Genomic DNA, 12,677 nt, shown 5'->3' with positions numbered 1-12,677 from the left:
TGCTGTTATACCCAACGATATATATATATATATATATATATATATATATATATATATATATATATATATATATATATATATATATATATATATATATATATATATATACTGTAGTCCATGCTTTTCTTATGTTTTCATTATGTTCTAATGTGCATACTGTGTTTTTAAAATATTTTACTGAATATTTCCCATCTACCCTGTCTATTTTTGTGTTATTTTTATTTTTGATTCATTGAGAGTTCATATTTTATTGGATATTGCTAATCTCAACCTCTTGAACTTTCATATGCAGTACTGTATTTACATATTTTTCCTATACTTCATACCTACATATATATGTACATCTTCCAATCCTTTAAAAAATCCTACACATTTTTCTTAAGCATCAACATAAACCATTTCACATTATCCATGCAGGTGTAGCATCTATGAACACGCTCTTTTCCAGTCACCCTGCATCCATTTGTTACCATAGCAACACGGTTTTGATCTCCTCCACCCTGCCCCTGCTCCATTCAAACACCCCTCTTCTACTTTCTACCCCCCACTCCACCTCTGTCTGTCATCCCAGGGCTTTATCTCGTCTCACACCTCTCCGTCCGTCCACAGCCCATTTTATTTTACAGTTTATATTATATTATTTCACATTTGTGCATAAGGAAAGCCACGCCCCTGCCCCATCCAGCCCCGCAGTCCCTCCAAACCCCCCCAAAAACTCTGTCTTTTGTACCACAGATCACAGATTATGGCTGGTGATGTATTTTACGCGTTGCCACACCTTTGAATAATTCATGTCTTTGGTGGTGAATCAACACGCTGACCTTGTCACAGTTGTTTTTGCAGACGGGAGGCTGCATCGTCACAATATACTGATGGTTACACTGATAAAACCTGGTAATATATTTGAAAAGAGCTTATCTTTTCCTGTTATAGTCTGGGGATTTGTTGCATTAATAATACCGCCATTTTATTTGTATTTGCGTTAAGGAGGCTGCACTGTATAACTTTGGTAAGAGATTTTTCCAGTTGCGTGTCTCTATGTAAATGTCATTGTTTTGCTTAGAATGTTCCGCAATACGGCAATAAACATATCTGTCTTCCACTTTTTCAAACACGTAAGCCGTAATAGTTCACTTCCCCTCATTGTATTTGCTAATAGCTGTATTTATACTCTCCATTATCATATATGATTTGTGTTTGTCATCACGTCCTAATGGTGTGTGGTGCTTATTTTGGAGAAGTTGTATTGATTCGTCTGATAATATACTCTATAAGCCTAGCATCAGATGGAGGCTATTACCGCTAAAAGGTAAACAATGCAATCTGTGAAAAGGAACTGCACTGTTTGGTTTGTCCAGTCATGGTTTTCAATCTAAAATGTCAGATAATTTCACTGCATCAGGTTATTATTGTGCAGAAAGTAGGTTCTGTATTACGTAAAGTTGTCTCTTTTGAGCTTTAAGTCATGTTATAATGTTGTTACCTCCTCAAAAACATACCTGGAGTTGTGTTTTATCTCATTTAGTAACCCTTTATTATTATTCTGTCTACGTCTCCAAAGCTCAAAATGCTCTCTTCCACCTTGTGATGTCATTGAGGGGATAGTTTTCAAGTTGACAGCTACGTTTTACCTTTTGTTTAGTAGAGATTGGCAATTCCAGGTCTGAAAAGATCCAAATGATTCTAGTGAAGGTGTGTGGAGTTTAAAAACACAGTGAAGCACTTCCTGTATCACGAAATGACATCACAAGGTGGAGCAGTGTGTTTTCAGTTTGAGAGAAGAGCCTAAATATGCAGGGTTTATGTGTTAAACATGTGTGGTATGAAACAAAACACAACTCCAGGTCTGTTTGTGATGACGAAACAACATTATAACATAGAAAATAGTGTAATATGGACCCTTTAAATAACTGAAATAACTGAAACTGATCCTCGTCAAGCTGCTTTGAAACAAGAAAAAAACACGTAATCCAGGTCCATTTCGCAGCACAGATTTTCATACTTTTTGGCTGTAGGATTAAACTTCACATTTGCTCTGATTCCGGGTGTTGTTTGCGTTTAAGTCAAGCCTCTCGTGCGATACTTTGATTAAAATTGAAGAGTAGGTTTAGAATCACCGCCTTTCATTACGCCGCATGTATATTTATGAGACGCCGCACGGTCTAAGTGACAAAAAGCTGTTTTCTAAGGACTGTTCCCCAGAGAAATCAACAGCTTTGTGCAAAATCAGGACCGAGGAGCTGGCTAGAACAGTGGCTTCCTGATGGGGCTCCATTGTATGCAAACCAGCCCTGTGATAGTGGCAGGGTTATTAGTATGCAGACTGGGCTTCTGCAGTAATCAAGCCTGGCTCCGGTTTAGATTCATACAGTGGAGTCTGTACATATCAGTATTCTGCCCGCTGTGCTGATTGTAGTGCTAGTCTCTCACCTCTTGCTAATTCAATACCCCACGAATATGAAAATACAAGCTCATATAGGCGCACACAAGACCAGAGACATGTTTTAACTACTCAAGCAGCAGATCTTTAACTCTAAATAATCTAATATACGTCGAAAACACAGCCTACTGGACCAATTTGTGTATTTATTAAAAAAACTAAGTGGATGAGTAACCTTGCCATCATTATTTCAGTTTGAATCTGTGTTTTACGCTTTCAGGTGTGAACCCAAACTCTGCTTTTGGAGACGATGCTATGGCAACGCTGGCGATAAAAAGCCAAACGTGCAAATGAAAAAGCTCATAATTATAGCCTTGTTGAAGCCTTCCTGATCGAACGCGACCCGGCTTGTATCTTGTACTGTATTTCTTCTGATTAATGACTTACATAAAGCAGTAAACTCTATATAGTCTCTGTGTATGTGTTTCTCCAACAGCACTGCGCTATTTTCCTGGCAGTTTTTAATCAATAGCTGAGCAGCACAGACAGACAAACTAATGTTGAACCATCAAAATGGAATAAGATCTGAGGATTACATTATAAGCCCCGCCCGGAGACTCCTAACATGATTTATTAAGTGGGCACAGACACACACTCACACACAAACTGCAGTGTCTTGTTAATCAGCCAATGTTGTGCTGCAGTCGTGTCCAAACAGTTGCTCCTGGGTGCGGTCGAAAAACAGCAGCTGGGAGGCAAAATCTCACACTGTTCCTCTGAAAAGAACTGGATTTTGAGACTCGGAAGCAGCGAGGCGGAATTCAGGAAATGGGAAAACAGAATTATTCCACTAGCGTTGGATGGATGATGGTTCTAAGCTTTACGTATATGAAAAACAGCACAGTGGTTCAGTTGGGAGCTGGAGAGTTTGTCCTCTGATCTGAAGGTTGCCGGTTCGAATCCCGCTCTCGATAATACACATATTTTACTTTTTTATTGTTGTTTTTATGCAGTACAGTAATGAGCTTTGAATGTGTAGAGCAAATATAGTCAAACCAAGTGATTTAAAGGTTGTGCACTATTAACTTTTATGGGTTCTGCTCGTGTCTATGGAGATGTTATTGCCCGAAATGCTCCACAGTATGGCTTTTAACACGTTTAGCTAGCATTTATTTAATTGTGTGTAGTGTTATTGCTTGTAAATAGCTTCATAAACATGTATTTTTACTGTGAGCTGGATCGCCTCTCCAAAGATCTGACCGCTATCCTGACCTGGTGCTGTCATTGTCTTGTCGCCATGGAGATAAATAAAGTAAAAGTAAAAGTACCACAGAATTACGTCAAATAATTGTTCATGTTAATAACTGGCCAGAGGTAAAGAAACACCTTGAAATACCAGAGTGCAGTCAGAATTCATGTGCCTCTCTCTAGATTGTTATGGAGTTGGCGTGAACACGGTGGACTGTCACGACAACCGTCAAAGGATTAGTGTGTTACCAACGACGACAACGACAACAACAACAACAATAACAATGTGGATTCAAAGTGACATATATATCCAGAATGTGAAAATAATGAGAGAAGAAGCTGGATATAAACTTGTTTTTATGCGTCACATTCACTGAGATCTCACTTTCACACAAGAGAAGAGACGGGAACAGCACTCAAGAAGAGAGAGGGAGAGGAGGAGGAGGGAGAGAGAGAAAGGAGAGAAAGGAGAGAGAGGGGAGGAGGAGGGAGAGAGAAAAAGGAGAGAGAAAGAGGAGGAGGGAGAGAGAGAGAGAGAGAGAGAGAGAGAGGAGGAGGGAGAGAGGGAAAGAGGGAAAGAGAGAGAAGGGAGAGGAGAAGGGAGAGAAAGAGAAGAGGAGGGAGAGGAGAAGGGATAGGAGAAGGGACAGAAGGAGAAAAAGAGGAGGAGGGAGAGGAGAGGGGACAGAAGGAGGGAGAGAGAGAGGATGAAGAGGGATAGAGAAAGAGGGGGGAGAGGGGACAGAAGAAGAGAGAGAAAAGAAGGCAGAGAGAAGGAGGGAAAGGTGGTGGGACAGAAGGAGGGAGAGAGAGAGAGGGTGAGAAGAGGGGACAGAAGGAGAGAGAGCGAAGGAGCACGAGAGAGAGAGGAGGGAGAGAAGGGAGGTCAAAAGGAGGGAGAGAGGGAGGGACATGGTGTGAGAAAAGCTGCTGTAATTCATAATTATCTTCAAGTTTGGACAGCAGAGGTCAGGGGCACGGAATGTTCCAGCTCTGAGGCTTTGGTGTTCTTCTTTTTTATTCAGAAGATAAGTTACTAACCACAAATATTTAGTGATGAAGTAAATATAAAGTGTAATATTTATGCCTCACATCAGACTTGGTTCTAACAAACTCGATGTGGAGATGGAGCCCATCTTATAGTATATTTGTATACGCCCAAATATTATTGCTGCTGATATGTTTATTTTGAGCGTTGATCTCAGATAATGTTTCATACCTGTCCAAGAAAGTATAAAAAATGTCTTTAGACTTAAATCTCTTTGCTCAAAAAGGACTGGGATGAAGTAATACTGATTTATTTCCACCCATGTTGTGCAGGTAAAATATATTTCTAGTATGCTTCCTGTACATGGATTATAAAGTCACACAAATCTCATAATATTAATATTCACACAGACTTCAAGTTGATACTATACCATTAAGATTAGTAGCAGGGTCAACAGATTTTAAATAACACCACAAATGGGGTAATTAATATTTGTTTTTAATTTGATCCTCACCAGCGTGTCTTGTTTATTTGTCTGTTTGTAGAAACGGGATACGTGGACCCAGCAGTGATCGAGCACTACAACACTCCTGGTTTTGTGGGCTGTTTGTCCCGAGTTCAGTTCAACAGCATCGCTCCTCTGAAGGCTGCCCTCAGAGCCGCGACACAGTCCAAGTCCAGGTCCACAGACTCTCAGAGTGACCGGCCGCCCTCACCTGTGTCCCACCAGGGAAAACTGCTCCAGTCCAACTGTGGGGCTTCTCCTCTGACCATCCCACCAATGTCTGCAGCAACAGACCCCTGGCATTTGGACAACACAGGTACACGTCACATGATTCTGACGCGGCTCTGGTAAAGAAGATATTTAAGCCAGTCCTTTACCAGAGCTTACCATAGAAATTACTTATTTCTCTCTTATCGTACTACAAAAGTTCCCCACAAGTGCTGAGAAAACGTGCAAACAATAAACATTTTGAGCATACATATTGTTCTTTCTATCATATATTGAACAGTACGTCAAGTTAGTCAATATTTGTATCATGCATAACAAAATTAAAACCAAAATAACAACAGTACATTTCTATAATCATAAACATTTGTGACTAATACTTGCCAAGGCCGCAAGTATTAATAGAAAACACTCTTATGTTCTCACTAACCACAAACAAATAAGCGGCCTCCGTGAGCCTCCTGTTACTTCAGTGTTGAGTTTTTCATTATGCTGAATGCTCTGGCTCTGTTCCAACTGGGCCTTTGGGAGTCAAGACCTATTAGACATTGATCATGCGCATTGATCTTAATTTCGGCTTCTAACTTTCAATTGGCTCTCAACGCATCCATCCAATAAATAGATCTGACTTTTGTCTCCTTTACATTTGCACGCAGACATGTAATCTATATTTCATAAAACTATCAAATACTGTCTGTCTTTGATTGATTTTCTTTCTGTTGGGAGGTTTTCCTGTTCTCTGTAAAAATCCAAGCGCTTATTCATATTGAAGCCTCCAACAAAACAATATGAAAGCTTGCGTATGATTTTGTGTTGTGCGTTTTTTAATGAATGTTTTACCTTTTTAGATGCAGAGTTTCCCTTCAATGAGGAGAGAGTGATTCCTGATGGAGTCAACCGAGATTCGGCCATTATAGGAGGTACGTCATGTTCTGTGCTGTACTGAGGGCTCCACTGCCAGTTCAGTCCTTGTTATCTTAGCCTGCATCATTAGAGGTATAATACTCCCTACAAAGGAAGGATAGCCAGACTGGACTGCACTAGAGTGGAATGGACAGCACTGTTATCATGTTTTGAGGGTTCATGTCTCCGGGTCATGGGTCTCTTCTCTTCAACTACTACAATTTATTCTACAACACGGCAGGAAATTATTTTAGAGAACATATTACACCGCTTATGTGTCTTTATGCACATAACCACTTAACAAGATGAAAGCAAAGCATGTGTTTATTTCTATATTAGATGGTAACATTGATCATACAAAGATAGTTTCAAATACTGATATTGTAACTGTAATAACTGTTAAAATAAATCTAGGGGCCTATTATGTGTGAATGTCGTGACTTAAATTGTGAAGTAAACACAAAATAATTGTGGTAAAAGGTTAAATGACAAGTCACAACTAGATAGGGGAAGTTTGTCCTCTGCATTTGACCCTGTACAATGTCTTGGGCTTGGTTAGGACTACCATAGCTACAGGATTTAATCTATTTTGTATGTAAACCACAAGCCAAGAGATTATTAGGCCTGTCACGATAACAGTCTGAAGCACAATATATCACTACAGAGAAATATTACCACTGACACAGCAGGACAATCCCAGAAAAACATTTTTAAATAGACAGTTTCATTAAAAGACTTAAGCTACAACAAATAAATGGCAGAATGAATCATTAATTAGCTATTAGAAGTGATTTATTATTTATTCTACCCTCTAAAGATTCTATAAAAATTGCAAAAATCTCCCCACTTTTGCAAAAAAAAAAAAAAAAAATTGTACAAATGATAAATATATTTTTACATCGATATATTAATTATTGTAACAGGCCTAGAGATTATAGATTTTTTTTTTTATCTGCACACAAAATATATCTTTATTGGTCCATTTTAAATCTTATCTTATAATATTGAACATGGTAAATGAACTCATGACTGCCGTCTTGTCCACAGGGATAATAGCTGTCGTGATCTTCACCATACTCTGCACACTGGTGTTCCTGATCCGCTACATGTTCCGTCATAAAGGCACGTACCACACCAACGAAGCCAAAGGCAGCGCAGAGTCTGCGGCAGAGTCAGCAGACACCGCCATCATCGGAGCAGACAACCCAGAGACCATCGACGAGTCAAAGAAAGAGTGGTTCATATAACACCTGCTCACTATCAAGACCTTTATACGACGAAAGGTCCGCCAGACTGTCCCAAAGGCGGGCGAGATTTTAATTCAGTGGCCAATCACGCCACTTACTGAGACTCTCCCAGAGACGGCAGTGCTGTATACGATTTCCTTTACGATTTGTTTTGTTTTGTTTTTTTATATATCCAGTATTAGAGGAAGAAGAGGGGCCAGTGGAGCGCGACTGTGAGACTGTCTGTACATACTAAACTGGCTTGTCCTTCTTTGTATTGTGCTTGGGAGTTTTCAGTACTTTGAATACTGTACATGACAAATACTTACTCTTAACTGGGTGTGATAGCACACACAAATCTCTGTTGCAATTTGATTAGATTTTTTAAACAGAAATCTTCTATCTAATAATGTTCTATTGTTGAACGTTTAAAACCAGAATTGAGTTTGTCCCGTTGAGTTTTAGTCTGTCATTCATGTCCATGCAATGCAACAGATGTGCCACTTTGTACCGTGGTAATATAGTTTAATATGAATGCCAAAACTCACGTGTAAATATAGTTTTAGTTTTTTTTCAAAGCATTTATTCAGAGGTTTAGTTACAAATCACTATTAAGATTTATATAAAATCATGTGTCTATTGTGTAAACACCGCGTTCCAAATTATTATGCAAATTGTTTTTAAGTGTCATAAAGGTTAAAATGTTTTGTTTTCCAGTGAAACCCATGGATGGTTTTGTGTCTCAGGGCTCTTTGGGTCAGTGAAATCAATCTCAAACACCTGTGCCAATTAGTTTGCCAGGTACGTCCAATTAAAGGATAAAAAACTTAAGAAAGACGTTCCACATTATTAAGCAGCAATATGGGAAAGAAAAAGGATCTCTCTACTGTCGAAAAGCGTAAAATCGTTGAATATCTTGGACAGGGCATGGAAACCTTAGATATTTCACGAAAACTTAAGCGTGATCATCGTACTATTAAGAGATTTGTAGCTGATTCGAAGCACATGCGGATTCGCGCAGATAAAGGCACAATGAGGAAGGTTTCTGACAGACAAATACGTCGTATTAAGAGAGCAGCTGCTAAAATGCCATTACAAAGCAGCAAACAGGTATTTGAAGCTGCTGGTGCCTCTGAAGTCCCTCGAACATCAAGGTGTAGGATCCTCCAGAGGCTTGAAGTTATGCATGATCCTTCTATTCAGCCACCCTTAACCAAAGCTCACAAACAGAAAGCGCTACAGTGGGCCCAGAAGTACATCAAGACTAAACAAGGCTGCAACGTTAGCAAGGAGGTGGCGGAAGCATGTTTAGGGACAGAATCGTGGGGGGAGAGCTGGTCGGCGCCTTCACGGTCCCTGAAGGTGTGAAAATGACCTCTGTGAAGTATGTGGAGGTTCTGAGTGACCATGTTCTTCCATTAAATCAACTTCATACATGACAATGCACCATCTCCTCTGCATCATTGGCTGCTATGGGCATAAAAGAGGAGAAATTCATGGTGGTCTCTCCATTGTCCCTTGACCTCAACCCCACTGAGAACCTTTGGAGCATCATCAACCGAAAGATCCATGAGGGCGGGAGGCAGTTCACATCCAAACAGCAGCTCTGGGAGGCTATTCTGACATCCTGGAAAGAAATTCAAGCAGAAACTCTCCACAAAAGTTCGATGGCTGCAAGATTTGTAAAGCTCCCATCAAATAAAGCGTCCTATGTTAAACTGTAACTTGACCTGTGAAGATATTTTTGATTGAATTAGCTTTTGATTTCAGTAATATGTTAATGCTTTTAATTAAAAAATAAACGAATGACCATTTTCAGTTCTTTACAACAATAACATGGTTTGAAACTCTATTGTGCATAATAATTTGGAAGAGTGCAGTTTAGGTTTTTATTTTTGAAAAACTACTGTTATCATTGTGAGGTTCGTTCAATCATATTCAAATTGTACTCTAAAGGTTGATGAGTTGAAAACTATCATGTCAACTTGGCAAAATCGGAGAAAAATATAATTTGCATAATAATTTGGAACGCGGTGTAAATATATTTATGTTGTGGCGAGACATGAAAGGCAGGGGGCGCTCAGAAGGATGTCCCAGGGGTTGTGGTTGTGTTGGCTTAGCTCAGCTTGGCAGTTCGTTTTTTTACTTTACCACTGAGTGAAACAGAGCATGTATTCACTCAGCAGTCATGTTTTAGCCAAATACTTGAGTCCGTTTCTCTGCTCATATCTGCAACTGATGCATCGACTGAACTAATGTTGTAATTCAATTCAATGTGAGGCGTGTACAAGATGAAGTATGTTATGTACACAAGAGACAGTGAAGATTTACCAGCTTTTAACATAATTCATAAAACTCATATTCACTTTAATTATTTTATTGTCATCACTCAACATCTGCATTTTACTGCACGTTAGAATGAAGAACCACAGTTAGGAAATACTCAGAATATCTCATACTAATCAGTGGTGGAATGTAATGAAGTAAAAGTAGTAAAGTACTGTACTTAAGAATATGTTTTAGGTATCTGTACTTTGCTTTTTACTTTTACTTCACTACATTTGATAGCAGTATCTGTACTTTCTACTCTACTACATTTTTTTAACTAGACTGATAAGTATTTTACTATTATGTGAGACCTGTTATAAAGTCTGAGGGTTTATTTTTAACATGTTCGTGATCTGAGCAAACAAAAATATTCAAATAAAAACAGCTACAGCTCAACTGTTTTTATATCGAACAAAATTCAGCACAAACTTTATCAAAATCACTATATTATAAAGCTTTATTACATCTTCAAATGCGCAAAACACTTTTACTTTTTAATCTTTAAGTACATTTTTGAATGGACACTTTAGTACTTTTACTTAAGAAGATTTTTACATGTGATATTTTTAATTTTAGTTTGTGTTTTTTTGCTCCAGTATGGGTAAATTGAGTACTTCTTCCACCAGTGATGAATGAAGTTGCTCTTTGAATTGAATTACTAAATCAAACTAACAGCGTTCTTTGTCGTCCCTGTAGACAAATGTGTCCTGCATTTGACCCATCCTTCTATAAAACTGTTGTTATGAGTAGGCCTATTATTATTGGCGATGTCGGCTTACTTCTAACGCCCATTATTAGAAATACAATGTACCCAGGCAGAGGAGAAGGGATGGAAGAAATTGTATTAAATGATGCACTGAACTCTAATCGTTAAGTGATTTAAGCAGCATGAAATACAAAGTGTCTGACAAATGTAATTGTTCAAGGGTCGAGGTGATGGGATAATTGGCTTATTATTAACTTACTGTGCCTTGAAGGTGTTGAGCCGTGTCGTCTTGCCCTCACACTATTGAACAGATGACCTGCTGCATGGATCCACGCCGACGAGAGCTTTGGAAATGTCTTAGGATTTAAATGGTGCTCTGTTTAATCCCTCTCAACCCAATTTCCAACTTCTATTTCCAAATTGAAACATTCCTCATATGCAAAGAAAAGTGCAGTTTGAAAGATTGTGAATGGCCAGTGTATGTAAAGTGTGTAAAACTGCATGGCCAAAAGAGCATGAGGTTACCGGGGCGGCGAAAGGCATAAGAAGCAAGTATTTACTGTATTGGTGTAATGGTTTTGTCATTATCCTTATAAGAGTTGCCAACAAAATGTGAGGTTGCTTTTTGTATGTCTGCCCATTGACTTGTGCATCACTGTTGCATCATGGGTAGGTTTCGGTTTTGACACCCGGACAGCTGGTGAGCTCAGCCTGCCTTCAACCAGAGCCTCAAACAAGACTTCATCTCTCCACGTGGGGCAAAACCACTGATTTTTACTTTATTTACTTGAGTGTATTAACCACACAACCCTTGATGTGTGATTCACAGCCCACTCCCCATATTTTTGCTTTCAGTTTTGTTGAGTTCAATAAAGAGTGTTTTACCCTGGTTAAATCAGACTTTTTTCATGAAGCAAATCTTAAATTGAACCACGTGACTCTGTAGACATGAGACATCTAGTGGTGATAATGGAGAATAGCAGATTAACAAATGAAGACAAGGCGAGTTTATTTGTACAGCACAATTCATGCACAAAGTAATTCAAAGTGCTTTACAGAATAAGAAAATAAATCTAAAAAATGTAAATATAATCCTAAAATTAACACAAAGGGAATAGTGCAGAATAAAAACCTTTCAGTCACATGCACAGCTCAACAGAACCGTTTGTAGCCTGGATTTAAACCTTGTCAAAGTAAAGGCCTGTCTCACATCTTCAGAAAGTTCCAGGTTTTAACTGCATGAAACAAACCCAATACAGTCCTGGATGGCTTTGGTTATTAGGTACAGTGCTGGGAAGTAATTAAACATATGTACTAGGAATATGTATTCTGAATATTAATTTTGAGTAACTATTCTGGTATAGTTACTGTTGTGGAAAAATTACAGTTCTAGATGAAAAGTAATCCATTTACGAAGCTCAGAGAGTTTTGCAATACAGGAAAAAAGGTTTATTGTTTGTTACAACAGATACAGACAGGACAGGGCCCAGGCCTCTGCCCCAGTCTCCCTCTCACTCCAAGTCCAAGTCTAAACAACCCCCTGAGCATCTGAGCTCTGACTATTTTACACCAGAATGACAATGCTACATACATTTCAAAGCAGAGTGACTTTTGTTTCACACCCATGAGATAATGAAGTTAGCCAGGTATTAGAACAATGAGTTTCCTGTAGGATGGAGGCAGAGCCTTCACACATGTTCATGTCTAGTCTGGGTCTGACAGACTGATGTGATCTCACTCATGTGATCAAATGCATTACACAACATGAATATACTTAAATTTCTATCAGTTACTTTTTCATTTTGGTGGTTGTTAGAATACAGTTTCCTTTTCTAATCATTCAGAAATACATTACGGTATTTGATCATGTATTTTAGGCTTCAAACTGCACAGAATCAGTGAGAAAAAAGCAAACTCTGCTCTTAGAGTGAGGTATGTGTGATTTTTTGCTTCTCCAATGAGTGACAGGAAATACTTTAAAAACAGTGAGACAAACGTAAAGCTTGTCTCTTGCGTCTTTGGCCTACAGTTTACAGTGTTTAATTACACGGGTGCAAAATACGTGAATGATGATCAAATGGTGAGTTGGGAACGGGGCGTGGGTCATGGTCCAGGAGCAGGGTGTGTGACGGAGTCTGAGACAGGGCGGACTGTCCCGGCAGAGCAGA

General features: G+C 39.0%; 2 protein-coding genes across 2 annotated transcripts in view; one reads left to right on the top strand and one right to left on the bottom strand.

Moving 5' to 3' along the window:
- cntnap2a (contactin associated protein 2a) overlaps positions 1-11,404 on the top strand; it is a 488,742-nt gene extending 477,338 nt beyond the window's left edge. The window contains exons 24-26 of the mRNA XM_033985829.2: positions 5,162-5,437; positions 6,195-6,266; positions 7,297-11,404. Coding sequence (XP_033841720.1) covers positions 5,162-5,437; positions 6,195-6,266; positions 7,297-7,496 — 548 coding nt within the window. The 3' untranslated portion in view covers positions 7,497-11,404. The remainder of the gene's footprint in view (positions 1-5,161; positions 5,438-6,194; positions 6,267-7,296) is intronic.
- Positions 1-12,677, bottom strand: part of LOC117388392 (lipocalin-like) — a 114,531-nt gene that overhangs the window by 100,178 nt on the left and 1,676 nt on the right. The gene's annotated exons all lie outside the window — the stretch shown is intronic.

The sequence above is a fragment of the Periophthalmus magnuspinnatus genome, chromosome 20, assembly GCF_009829125.3.
Source record: "Periophthalmus magnuspinnatus isolate fPerMag1 chromosome 20, fPerMag1.2.pri, whole genome shotgun sequence".
Classification (NCBI taxonomy): domain Eukaryota; kingdom Metazoa; phylum Chordata; class Actinopteri; order Gobiiformes; family Gobiidae; genus Periophthalmus; species Periophthalmus magnuspinnatus.
Note: the sequence above shows the minus strand (reverse complement) of the source record. Positions and strands in the feature narration are given on the sequence as shown.